Source organism: Lycium ferocissimum, chromosome 3 (assembly GCF_029784015.1).
Source record: "Lycium ferocissimum isolate CSIRO_LF1 chromosome 3, AGI_CSIRO_Lferr_CH_V1, whole genome shotgun sequence".
Classification (NCBI taxonomy): Eukaryota; Viridiplantae; Streptophyta; class Magnoliopsida; order Solanales; family Solanaceae; genus Lycium; species Lycium ferocissimum.
Window position 1 is genome coordinate 10874890 of NC_081344.1, and position 14458 is coordinate 10889347.

The window sequence follows — 14458 nt, forward strand, 5'->3', positions numbered from 1 at the left end:
TAGTACGTCATCACTAATTACTGTCGTTACAGCCCCTTAATTTGTGAATTTTTTTGGATGAAAGCATAGGTTGTTTTAGAGGCGGAGTCATGATTTCAACTTTATGAATTTTGAATTTTTGAAGGACGACTCCAAATGTTAATAACTGAGTTCTAAATTTAACATGTGTACATGTTGAATGTTTTTATTTTATTTTTTAACATAAATACACAATTAATTTGAAGAAAAAAAAAAAGCTATTGCGTTCTCGGCCGAGCTCGTATCTAGACTTCTAACCAAATTATTTTGTGAGGCATGTAGCAGTGTCTTATTAGAAGCTAAATTATGAATTACTAATATGTAGTACGTCATACTTACTTAAAATTAAAATAAGTGACTTCGTGGAGGTATGTTAGGACGTCTTCTATCCATTCATTTCAGTACTCTTTTAGTGTCAAAGAGTATCGAGAGCGAGAGGCAGACTAGAGCGTTCTCTACTTTGGGCAAAACCCTTATTACAAAATTTACTAATTATATATGAATAATTTGTTTAGATCACAGTAAGCTGTCTTTTTTAGAAGTCAGAATTTATAAACACAAAACTTACTAGTGTTTTGTCCCAGTCCCAATAGCCAGAAGCTGAAAATTCTACAATAAATACAGAGAAAAGTTAAAAGAAACAGTTCCTCCGTTCCAATTAATTGTGTATCACTTTTAGCTTCTTGAGATTCAAATTATGTCGATTTTGACCAATATTATAAAGTATATCAATGCAATTTATAGTACTCTCTTCATATAATTTAAAATATCTAAAGTTTTCATTTTAAATTATTGTTGATTTAATCTAATATCTTTGAAGATATATAAGTCAAATTAACTCCTGAAAAGTGAAAAAATCACATAATTTAAGACAAAGGAAGTAGCATATACTTGTACCGTCCAGTACGGAGTGTCACAAAAAGAATGATGAGTCAAATGAAACTTTCCACTCAAATTTCGAATCTGCACTTGTGATTAGATGTCAAGCTGATCATCAGTCTCACTCTTGGGGTTGGAATATGGAATGGTGTTTGGGCATCCACGTTGGGGTACAATGCAACTTGTGGTGTCGTAGGCTGGGAAAGAATAAGCTCCCTTACTCATTGGCTGCTTCATTTTAATCCTAAATAAATCAGGGGCGGATGCAGTATTTAGGCCGGGTTCATCTGAACGCGATACTTTTAATTAAGACTTAAATATATGTGTAAAAATTCACTATAATAAAAATAAAAATAAGTTTGGCTCATGATTTTAAGAATACAATGAGCTTAATACTAAAATTTAAAACTTAAATCACTAGAATTTAAATTAAGATCATGCCTATACCTAAATTGATAAGTTTGATGGGTCAAGTGAGCTAGTGATTGACAAGACCAGAGGAGTGAAAAGAACATGGAAGACATCTTGTACTAATAACTACTAGTCCTAGTAGCTATGGGTAACTACAATTAAAAAAGAAAAGCAAGTGGTCCTAATGGAATTGGGTATGAAAGGCAACCTACTGATCGAATTCAGAATTTAAATTTGACATATTTGATCTAGATTCCAACATTAAACTTATTATTATACTTTTGAAATTATGAACTCATAATATAACATAAGTACCGTATTAAAATACCGAGAGTTCGATCGAACATGTAGATACTAAGCAACATGCATCTACCAGTGATTAAATATGTTATTGCTATACAAACAACTTATCCTTGCCATCTACTGCAAACAACAGATGGAGTTAGTCAGGTGCGGGGCCTATTTATCTGTTCGGAAGAATTTAACAGTTTTGACTAAGACTTTGGATTGGTGTTTAAAAATTCACTTAATATGTAAAAATTATTTATTTTTAATCCAGTAAATTATTTTTTCTAAAATTTAGAATCCATAAATTTACCTAATTTCGCCTTTGGAGTTAGTCAAGTGTTTCAAGGAGATCTAGCTCTTTTTGAAAAGAATTTGTTGGATGGTGCAAATATTTCATTCATTTCATTTTAATCTTACCATCAATTACTAGCAAAAGAGCTAGTTATGAAAATGTCTCGAGGTCGAGGAAGCATATAGCTATACTAGTCAAATCTCTCTGTAACAACATTGTTTGTTTCGATACTTTGTGATTGCTATAGTGAAACGTTGTTATAGAGAACATATAATATAATATAACATAATATGAAAAGTCGATTTCACAAAATACTCCCTCCATTCCATAATAAATGACTTTTTAGGCTTATGTACACCCCTTGAGAAAGTGTTCACTCCTAGAAAATTAGGAGTGTTTTTACTAACTTATTACCCCTAATTAAATGCCTAGAGAAAGAAAAGCTTAATGATTCTAGATTATGTAAATAAAGGTCATTTTGGAATATGAAGATCAATTTCTTCTTGAAATCTTAAAGCACTATTTATTTTGAAACAAAGTGAAAAGACTAAAAAGTCATTTATTATGAAATAAAGGAAGTATACGGTTATAATAGTGAAATATTATTACAGAGGATGACTATTATAGAGAGGTCACGCACTTCTATAGTTTCAACATTCAATCTTTAGCTTCTTTTGTCCTGCGAGTAATTGCTAATATATACCAAAAGGATACGCTATGTATAATGTATTATCAAGGTTTTAGAACACTTAGTTTTCGAAATTACTACTACTACTTATAATTAATTACTTAGTTAATCTCTACTGCAACAAGATATTTTGCCGTATCAAGGACGTATTGTAGATTTTTTGATCTTTAATTTGGTCGGCTCACATTTTTCCCTGCAAATACATTGATTTGTATACCGTTACTTTACATTTAAAATCACATGGTAACTACTATATGGTTGCCGTTGTAACTGCATTAGTTTACGTGAAATTTGTTCTATTATTTGATCCCATCTTGTCATGATTATTTAATTTAATACAGCCTAGACCATTTTTCTTAAATTGAGTATATCTATTACTTCAATCAATTAAGCATAATATTAAGCAACACGCTGTGATTATTTTTATCTCGATCATTGTGATTTTCTAAAGATTTAGTCAACTATCGCACACATATATATTGTACTAGTAGTGTTAATTTAAATTATCAACACAAATTAAGGCCAAAAAAAATATAAACACGCATAGAGATGATCTGTGATAGTGCTTTGCATGCTAATCGTGATTAATTAAAAATCAGCCTGCTATAATTATTTCATGTGCGTGGTCACAATCTATTATGCACGTAAAAAGGAATATCTATTAGCTTTGATTTTCTTGTATTTATAATTGCTTACATGACTGGAAAATTGCGTTGAGATACGTGAGAAATTAAAGTATATGATAGTACTAACTATAGTATATTTCAATTTATATATGGTCGACAACAATAACAACAACAATAACAACAACAACAACAACAATAATAATAATAATAATAATACTCCCTCTGTCTCAAATTATTGTCGCGGTTACTAAAAATAGTTATTTCAAATTATTTTGTCATTTTAAAATTTCAAGGCACAATTAATATTTTTTCCTCAAACCCTTAGTAGAATATTATCATTAATGGAAGATGACATAAATAGATGAAACATTTAATGGAAAGAGATTATAACTTAGACATAAATAAAGTTAAAGTTAGTCAAATATCCCTCCATATTAATATTTCTTAAGGGCATGTAAAACATAAAAACGACAAATAAATGGGGGGAGTAAATAATTAGCACTTTCATTTAGAAATATAAAACTATTTCTAAGTTTGATCCAAGGAAAAGAAGTTTGACCATCGACTAAAGGCTAAATCATTTTTATCATCATTAAACTTGCTTAGGCTCCAGATATACTAAATGCAGCATGATTATAACAGATACATTTGGCAAGCTCTAAATTTTAATATTGCAATGAGTTTAATGATTAGTTTACTAAAATCAAGGAATAAGAAACGATATAATTATGATCAATGGTAGACCGCGTAGGTCATACTGTACATAATATCAGTTCTGACATGAAACTGATTTTTTTAAGATGAAATAATAAAATATGCTATGCTCAAAGATTGAGATGATTTCTTACCCCTTTTAATTATAATTATTCTATATATTAAGATGCTACATCCAGGAGGCTGGGCTGTTTCCTGCAAACTTCAAGAATTAATGTTCGATCTAGATCCTTAAGTGTTAAATTAATGATTGCTATTAGAAAATAATTAAGCTTCCGACGAAAACTTTCGATTGGATGTCACACATAACTTTAACTTAATTTAATTTCGTAGCATTTTGAGGGCGCTCTGATTTTTGGAAAAGTCTCCAAACCTTATACTCCTTCCATCTTAAATTATTTATCGAGTTTCTTCTTTACACGCCTCTTAAAAAATATTAATTAAAAGGAATATTTGATTATTTTACCCTTATTTATGTCTTAATACATAATCTCTTTTCATCAAATATTTACTATATTTATGTTTTATGTTAAGGTATTTATAATCTTCAAGAACAATTACTATTAAAGGTAAAATTGAAAAAACAATTCATCTTGAACTTCTAAAATAACAATTAATTTGAGACAACAATTTTTAAAAATCACGACAAATAATTTGAGACCAAGGGTGTATCAGGTTCCCCTAAAGATATTTTTTTCTTTCCTAAAACCAACTCGGAACATTTTCCAAAACCCATTCTAGAGAAAGAAATCTTTAGAAAACTACCATCCAAACACTTTTTGGCTTTTCAAATTAATTTATTTAAAAAAATTATCCAAATGCCACTTAAGACTTTGGAGAACTATTAAGGGAAATGGTACAAACAATAATATATTGAATAAGGTTTTATGTTCAAATTTGAAAATATTTGATGATTTTTTTCCACATGTCCAAGTCTTGATAGATAGAGTTACTCAGTATAATAAATACCCATTCAAGATGCGTACAAATTGACTCGGGCATTACAATTTTTTTTTTTTTTTTTTTAAAAGTTGACCGGGTCGATGTTGCTGGCTTCTCTAGTTCGATCAGATGTCATACACCTGATACAAATTTGGAAAGAAAGTATTGCTAAATTGAAGAGCCGGGACATAAGTATAAGAAACGAATGATTGTGGTTAGGTTAGGTTCCTTTTATGACCCAAGAGGTTGGTTTTGACTTTTGAGACAACACCGGACAAATCTCACACCAAATAGTGAGTTTTTATATTTTTCCTTGTACCAAAGAAAGAGTTTTTTTTTTTTTTCCTTTCTAAAATAGAGTGGTTTGTTTAATGAACTGAATGCTAAGGCCACCAAACATGGATAGATGCAAGCAAGCATATAATGGTATTTATTGCTTCTATAATTCTTATAATGCGCCAGTAAGGAGGTGTGTGGATGCGCCAGTAGGAGGTGTGAGAGGTTGGCTATAACAGAAGTTAGGAGAGGTAGAGGTAAACCGAATAAGAACTGGAGGGAGATAATTAGGCAAGACATGACACAGCTCCAGCTTACTGAGGACATGACCAAAGATAGGTGTGGAGGTCAAGGATGATAGTAGATTAGTGGATAACCGAGTAGTCTCCTTATAAGTAGTACTAGTTAGTAATCATGTAGATTCTTTTTTTCAAGGTGTACTACTATATGTCTCTTATTTTGCTTTTATATTGGTACTTTGTTGTCATATTTTTTTCTTGATATCATGCTTCTTTTTCCTTTTATCTTGCTTTGTTCTCTGGAGCCGAGTGTAACACCCCGTATCTTAAAATAAAGGTTAGACTCGTATCGTTAGAGTTTCAGAGGAAATTTGAAGGTTTGAACGTTTAGCGAAAGTGGCTAAGGTGTCTACGTCGAGCAACCATAACACCTTGATTAATTGGGAATTTGGAAAAAGTTCCTTAATGAAAGTTGTAATACATAGAAATACCTTTCCAGGCATATAAGGATCGGACCAATCGAGTGGGATCAAGGAGATATGATCATCTCAAAATGGCTAATAGAGGGGTGCTCATATTCGATAGAATCGGCTAAGTTTTCGGTAGGTCTGTCTTCCATCTCGATTTAGTGAAAATCTGTTAAGAATTTGAGAAAACGTAAAACATGAAAGTTGTATCTCTTTGAAATACCTTTCCCGACGGTATACTTATGGAGGTCAGCCTGGACATCCAGTACAAAAAGTTATGGCGGTGTTCTTGAGAAGCCTTGATCCGGGCTAGCCAAAATCCTCGCGAGGCGAGGAAGGCAGACGAGGTGAGAAAGTCAGGCTCGCCAAAATCCTCGCCTTTAGCCTCACTTTACTGGTTTGTGGCACCCCCAGATGGCCTGGCGCATCTAAATTCTCGCGAAGCAAGGCCTGGGGACGAGCCAGGACTTGTATAAATACAACACTTAGTTTCTAAAAATCAGTTTTTCACATTCTTCAAGCCGTAGTACGAAGTTCTTCTCTCCTTACCATTAGAATACACCAAGGTAAGTCTATTCTAATCATTCCAAGTGAATTCCAACATATATTCATGAATATTAAATGGGAAATCATTGTTCTTAACCTAGAGTTTTCAAGAAAACCCATATTCAAGGTTTGAGACACAAGCTTTTGGGATTCTTCTCAAAGTTGGACTTTTATTGTGGATTGTGAAGCGTTAAGGTATGTGAGGCTAACTATCTACGTTAGGAACGTTTATGATTCTCTATGCCTCATTCTACATGCTTATCGATAATTTGACTTAGAATACGGTTTAGCCCTACTTTTTCTTAAATAGTTATCGGCTATGCTATCTTCTAGGGTTATAGTTTCATAATTCGTTCATGGTGATCATTTTGAATATCATGAACTCAGTACGTAATCATTATAGACTTGTGTATTGACATCACATGAGTCTCAGTCAGTGTATAATCAGTTAGTTGCTTAAGTTCCATAATCAGAAACAGTTATCATGCTATCAGCTATAGTCAGTCTCAGTTTTGTAAATTGTTTAATGGTGAACACCCGTATCTGTATTTTTGGGCCCTAGGCCACAGTTTATGCATACGTATTATTTGGGCTTGAGGCCACAGTTTTTGTGCACATTATTTGGGCCCTAGGCCACAGTTTATATTTATGGTCATACAGGTGATTCTTCATTCGAAACCGGAGTATTGGATCCTTGCCTTCTGTTTAGTTCGGTTTGATACTTATATTTCTTCTTTCAGTTACTTTACATACCAGTACAATTCAAATGTGTTGATGTCCTTTTTTATTGCTTGAGGGGCCTGCATCTCGCGATGCAGGCAATGATATACAAGTTGACGATCCAGCTAACTAGGACCGCTCGTATCAGCTGATTGGTGAGCCCCAGTTCCTCCGGGGCGTTATCCTGCTTTCAGTCTGTCCAGTTTTAGACAGTTATCTTTTCAGTATTCGTAGAGGCTTCATAGAAATAGTTCAATTAGTCAGATACTAGCAGTCTTTTATGTATTAGCCTTGTTGGCTATTTATTCAGATGTTTCAGACTTTAACCAGTATTTCCGCATTTAATATATTTTCAGTCAGACTTTTAGTAGATCAACATGTGTTAGTCTTATTTCCTTATTATTGTATGTTTTGATATCACATGTTGATTCAGTCAGCCTATGGGTTCGCTCGGTCACATGCAGTTAGGCACCGAGTGCCTTGTTACGCCTAGGCCATGGTTCGGGGCGTGACACCAAGGGTCTACCGGAAACAACCTCCCTATCCCAAAAAAGGTAGGGGTAAGATTTGCGTACATCCTACCCTCCCCAGACCCCACCTGTGGGAACACACTGGGTATGTTGTTGTTGTTGTTATAATTCTTATAATTAAGGAATATGTTCGCGCACGGTCGTAAAAAATCTCATTAAATCTACGAAATAATATTCTTCAAATATTGAAATATTAAGAAAAAATAAATAAATTCATGTAAGAACTTTTTAAAAAAAAAATAGAGAAAATGTAAATTAAGTGACAGGACCATAACACCTAAAAATTGGAAGGAAATTGGCAAATAATTCATATAATTAATCCCTTATTAATCTAAAACTTATCCAAATGCACAGAAGTAAATATGTGTGGTAAATATGTGTGTGTGTGTGTATAACACCTAAAAATTGGAAGGAAATTGGAAAATAATTCATACAATTAATCCCTTATTAATTCATCATTGCTATAATTAATCCCTTATATATATATATATATATATATATATATATATATATATATATATATATATATAATTCATACTTGTTTTAGATCTTTTTTTTCAATAATGTAAAAAGTGTTTGTAGACTTGCAAATAATTACTTACAAAAGAGATGAAAAGACAGACATTACTACTGTCACTTATCTAGTCTAGTTAATTAAATTAGAGAATAGAAAGAAACGATTAGCAATAGCAAAACCATCCGCACAACATTAAGATTAATTAATAACACATTTTTCATTTTTTTTTTATTTTAAAAAGTGTTTTTTTTAAAGTCTTTTGTCGGCTTAAAAGCAGTTTGTGTTATTATCAAAAATAGCTTTTAAAAAAGTGCTTTTAAAAAGTGTTTCTAAGTGTATTATTATCAAAAATAGCTTTTAAAAAAGTGCTTTTGGACAAAAGCTGTTTTTTTAGCTTCTGAAAAACTGCTTCTGCTACTCCCCAAAAACACTTATTTTTTCTCTCAAAAGCCTGGTCAAACACCTTACTTTTTTTAAAATAAGCACTTATTGAAAAAATAAATACTTTTGGGGGAAAAATAAGTTTGGCCAAACAGGCTATAAGTCTATTTGTTAGCCTTTCCGAATTCCATATGAAGGCCATGCAATAGGAAAAATCAAATTAAGAAATGCAGGAAATAAAAGACAAAAATTTGAAGAAAAATGATGTGGGCAGAGAAAGCAAAAACAAAAGGAAAAAGGATAATAAATTAATTGGCCATCTAAGAAAGGTGTCACGTTACTCCTCCCAAGATAAGAATAATATAAACTAAAGTAATTTAAAATATAAATGGCTGGTGTTCACGGTTGGGGGAAAAACGCTATTCTTTTAGTTTGATTTGGTTTAAAATCTTTAAATAATTGACAATATTTGATTTATTTTTATTTTATTAATTATTAAGAAAACTCGAAGGAAAAAATCTAACCAAATTGATAAATTACATACTAATGTTTATAATTATATATATACAATATATTAATTTTTATAAATAATTTTAAATAATTTATACTTATTCTTATCATTAATTTTATCTGTAATAGCTAATGGCTTTTATATATGTTCCCAGAAAAGAATTTTATGGCAGAACAATACCTTATTGTTTTTCACCTACTGATATATTCCTCCCAAGCAATTTCAATCCGGAGTGAGATAAGCAAGAAAATTTGGAGGTTATTAGGCCCTTTTTTTCATACCTAATCTATTCTTTCACCGTTTTGGTATAAAAAGGAATAGCAAATTATACATCCTGTTTCACATTAAAAAAAAAAAAAAAAAAAAAAGAGAGAGAGAGATTGAGGGACGTACGATTATGGACACATTTAACTCTTTTAGGAGACCTTGAGTATGACACTCTTACTTTTTGAAATAAAAAATTTACAAAATAAAAATATAAGAGTGATACAAAATTATGAATAAAATATTTACAAAATTTCAGTTAAAAGCAACTGAATTTATACATTTGAAATACCACACTTATATATATACACATATTTAACTTCATCTTACAATTTTTTTTGAATACTTCTAAGATCTGAATTCTATAAGAATAAGTGGGCGTTTGAACATAAGAATTATAAAGTTTGGAAAATGTGGTATTTGTTTTCAAGTTGAAAATGGTGTTTGGAAATTGTAGTTGTGTCTGGACATGAATATACATTGGAGTTGTTTTTTTAATTGTTTTTAGTGATTTAGGGTGAAAATTGTGAAAATCACTTTTTGGAGTTTTTGGAATTCCGGAAAATTTTGGAATTTAAATTCTAACAATTCTATGTCCACACAGTTTTCCGAAATAATATTCCGGAAAAAAGAGAAAACTCTCCATGCCCAAACGGGCCCGATTCTTAGTTTATTTTGCTCATTAAGTAATTAGATTGCCTCATTTTAAATAAAATGTGTCACAACAAATAATAAGAGACATATATAGGATATTCATTTGGCCAAAATAGAGAAACAAATTAATACTGTAGAAGAAAATAGTCCATAGATACAGTGAATGACCAAAGACTAAAATCTAAAAGAAGAGAATGTTGGTCAAGATGTGTTCAATTCAATATAAGCTCATATTGTAGACTCACTCACCAGGCTATCTTCTTCATAGGATGAAAAAAAGGGGCAAAGTAGCTAAAGTTGAGCAAAGAACGTCATGGTTACGAGAAAAAGTATGCTAAGCCAAAACAAATGGGAGGTAAAAAGATATATTCACCTGTGTTTTTATATAGTTTGTAAGATCATCATTAATTGCCTTCATTTAGTAGCAGAGCAGAAAATGAAAAGCTATTGGAAATGAGAGGTTTTAAAAATTGAAACCGGAGCATTTCATCATTAATTTTCCTGAATACATGCTCTGTAGTGGAGTAATGAATGTACAACAGTTTCTAGTCTTTTTTTTGTTTTGTTTTGTTTTTTTAATTAAGCCATTTAGTTTGTAGATTATGTATTAAAAATCCAAAAAATTGAGAGAAAAGATAAATATGAATGATGGCCATAGAGAGGTGTGACATCACGCATGCCTAGCTTTATATTATATATAGATGGTCTGGTGGAGGACACAGTTGGTCCATCTGCTTCACTACAAGTCTAGTGCTGTCTACTTTGCCATCAAGGCCAAAACTCGTGGGGTGTGTGTGTGTGAGACTACCGTATTTTTTCCTGAGGTAATAAAGGATGTAGAATTTGACGGTAAAAACCACTTCATTGAAATCCTATTTCTTTCTCCTTTCTACTTTCCCGGTTAGTATAAAGAAACTTACCAGTCTGTGGCGGACTCAAATTATTTTAAATAATGGGTGATCAATGTCTTAGATCTCAGAATGCTACTTTAAAATTGAGCGCTTAGCAAATATCTTTGTATATGTTGCATTATTTTTTCAAGTCAAGACTGCAGACTGAAATTTTTCTATAATATTAAGCAAGAGTTGGGACTTCCAATTTAATGCGATTTTAAACAAGTCAATCTAATTACATAAATCAGATTTGCTCCTTGAGAACATTGTGAATAGCCTCAACAACATTTAGCAGGAACAAATCTGAACCATGGTTTGCTATTAAAGAAACAGATAGAGGAAGCTTATCTTGTACACCTAAGGGTATGTTAACCTGGCAAAAGCCAGATACTCCAGCAATTGATAACAAACTAAAAGCTTTAGCACGAAATCCTTCCAATGCTGTCGTTTCACTTCTTAATTTTGGTGGAAGTCCAGGAACAGTTGGAATTGCAAGAATTCCAAAATCCCCGAGAAGATCAGCGAGAGCTGCTAGAAGCTCAGCTTTCACAGAGCGACACACATCAATATTTTCATCTGTAGTCTTCAGTGCATCCCATATTCGTTCTGCTATTCCCGGACCTAAACTAGGTTTAACCGTACTAACCCATTCTCCGTGATTCTCCTTGAATTCATACTTTTGAAGCAACCGCATCGCACTTGAAAGAGCTAGCAACGATGGAATGTAAGATTCTGATTCCTCATTGCTAGTTCTAGCGGTCATGAACTTTTTCAAACTTGGAACAGTTTCCTCGATGTAATCTCCTAGATTCATGTATTTAATCATATGACTTCCATATAACTTCTGCACTGAGTTAACCAGTGTTTCAATCAATAGGTTACTCTTAGAATCCAGAAGCTTAAAGCAATCTTCTGCGACGATAATGTTAGTTGGTCTTACGGTATTCACTTGGGGAGATTGAAGTAACACTCTTCCAACTTGCTTTAAGATCAGAGGATCCCTTGCAAACCATCCCACTGTATCAAAACTTTGTGCCATAGGTATCACTCCATCCGTTGAAACAACTCCATGAGAAGGACGAATACCATAAATTCCACAAAATGATGCAGGAACTCTAACGCTTCCTCCAGTGTCGGTCCCTAAGGAGAAATCTACAAGTTTTGCACCAACTGCAACTGCAGATCCACTTGAAGATCCTCCAGGTACCCGATCTGGTGAAACAGGATTAACAGGTGTCCCGTAATGAAAATTTTCACCGTTTATACTATAAGCCATTTCATCCATCACGGTTATACCAACACTAGTAGCACCAGCCTTCAAAAGTGTCACTACAGTTGGTGCAGTAGATGTTGCTGCAGAATGGGTCTTGGCCCAGTCTGGATTTCCAAAACCAGTAATGTGTCCTTCCACATCAAATCTAATATCACATTATAACCACTCAGATTGCAATGTTATGATAGTACAGAGAAATCAAGAACTAAATTTCCTAATCTCGTAAATAATGAAAGAAGAGAATCAAACAAAATAATCAATAAGATAACTGGAAAACTGAAAAATAGACACAATTAACCCCAATAGCACAGGTAAAACATCAAGGCTCAACAATTAACCAAAAATCAGTGATTCTTGATTCCCTATCTCGAGTGATTAGCATGATTGGCTTTCTTTCAAATGTAAATACATGTAACCAAACTGTGCAAATAATCTCTAAGGAACGTTCGTCCATTCTTGAAGAAAAAAGTTAATGCATTGTCTTCACAATTTAAAGTAATCACTCTGTTTTAATTTGTTTGTCTTACTTTTCTTTTTAGTCCGTTTAAAAAAGATGTCTCTTTTCTTGTTGATGGCATGTTTAAATCACAAGATTAAAAGACATTTTAGCATATTATACATATCTTTAATGTAAGATCACAAAATTCAAAAGTTTTCTTTACTTTCTTAAATTTCGTGTCAAGTCAAACAAGATAAACAAATTGAAACGGAGAAAGTACCATTTTATTCCAAAAAATTGCCTACAATAAACAATCAAAATAAGGGCATTCATTTGTATGCTTTCTCCTTGCCATTCTATGAAAATTCTTATTCAATGCTAGGGTCAACTACTTTTTAAGAGCATATATAATTAAAGCTCAGACCCAGCAAAATTAGGACTGCTAAGAAAAAGATTGAAACTTTATGAGACTAGAAGCAGTGTCTTGAATTTCGAACTACTCCCTTCATTTTAATTTGTTTGTCTGATTTTAACTTGACACGGAGTTTAAAAAAGTAAAAAGACTTTAAAATGTTGTGATCTTAAATTAAAAATATGTAGAAGGCACCAACATGCTCTTTAATCTTCTGGTCTTAAACACGTCACGTAGATAGTTGAAATTAAGGAGCTGTTTGGACATGGTTTGAAACCATGGTTTGAAATCATGGTTTCAACCATGATTTCAAACCATATTTGGACATGTAATTTAGATGTCTTAAGTTCTATTTTCTCTTATAGACATAAAAACCCCACAAGTTGTGAAAACTATCAAAATATTCTCAATTCTTATACAATCTTACCAAATGAGTAAGTCATAATTCATAATAAAATTAATATACTACTAGAAGGCCTTCTAAAAAATATAACATCAATTGATCAAACTTTAATTCAATAATAATGAAAATTTAATATGAATAGTAATATAACTACTCTTTAATATAATTCTTCTACATGGTAGACATAAATAAAGGTTGGTAAAAGTTAATAAGGTTGGTAAATGATTGGTTGAAGTAATTCTTAAAAATATTACCAACTTTATAGGTTTTTTTTTATAAAATATAAATTTATGAGTTAAATTTTATATTTAAAATTTTTGAAATCATGATTTGAAACCCAAATCATGCAACTATGGTTTGAAACCATGAGATGAAATGCATGTACAAACGCTAATTTCGTCTCATGATTTCAATTTTCAAACTTCATGTTCAAACGCCTACTAAAAAGCTGCCAAAAAAAAAAGAGACATTTTTTCTTAAAAGGACTAAAACGGAAAATAAGAAAAAAAATTGAAACAAAGGAGTATTAAGTAAAGGACTTACATGTCTTTCACAGCAAAGGTTAGACCATTCAAGGGGAGTTCCTCTGAAGAAGAAGTGCAAATTGGTTGCAGTATGAATTTCTCCATGAAAGCTCCACATGATTTCGATGACTCCATATTCTCCATTCTTTCACACTTCACTCTTTAGTCTTTACACTAAAATCCATAACAAATATCCACAGGATTGGTTTTAGCTTTTCAGACAGAATGCTAACAACACATGTTTTATTGCCATTGGCCATCTTCTTGATTTTTTTTTTTAAAAGATAATGTTTGGATGAAATACAATGGGTGGTTGAGCGTGGTTGAGCACCCACTAACTCTATTTAGTGTAGGTCCGCCATTGCTATCAGGGGTACTATGATAGGATAGATTTTATCAAGCACGCACCTTGAAATGAATGAAAATTTTTAGTGATAGCATAATACATGAATAGGCCCTCAAAATTAATTTTATTTTTAAGTATCTTATCTAATTTTAGATGTGTCACGAGGCAGCGCAATTTATTACCACAATAAATTTGAATCACTTTA

The 14458-nt window shown here is 32.1% G+C and overlaps 1 protein-coding gene across 1 annotated transcript; it reads right to left on the reverse strand.

The window, feature by feature from the left end:
- Window positions 1-11012: 11012 nt before the first annotated feature.
- LOC132049700 (amidase 1) lies at window positions 11013-14190 on the reverse strand. Its single transcript, XM_059440605.1, has 2 exons — window positions 13927-14190; window positions 11013-12274 (listed from the first exon to the last, which is right to left on the reverse strand). Exons 1-2 carry the CDS (start codon window positions 14049-14051, stop codon window positions 11101-11103), a joined length of 1299 nt encoding a protein of 432 aa, XP_059296588.1. The 5' UTR covers window positions 14052-14190; the 3' UTR covers window positions 11013-11100.
- Between the last annotated feature and the right edge of the window lie 268 nt (window positions 14191-14458).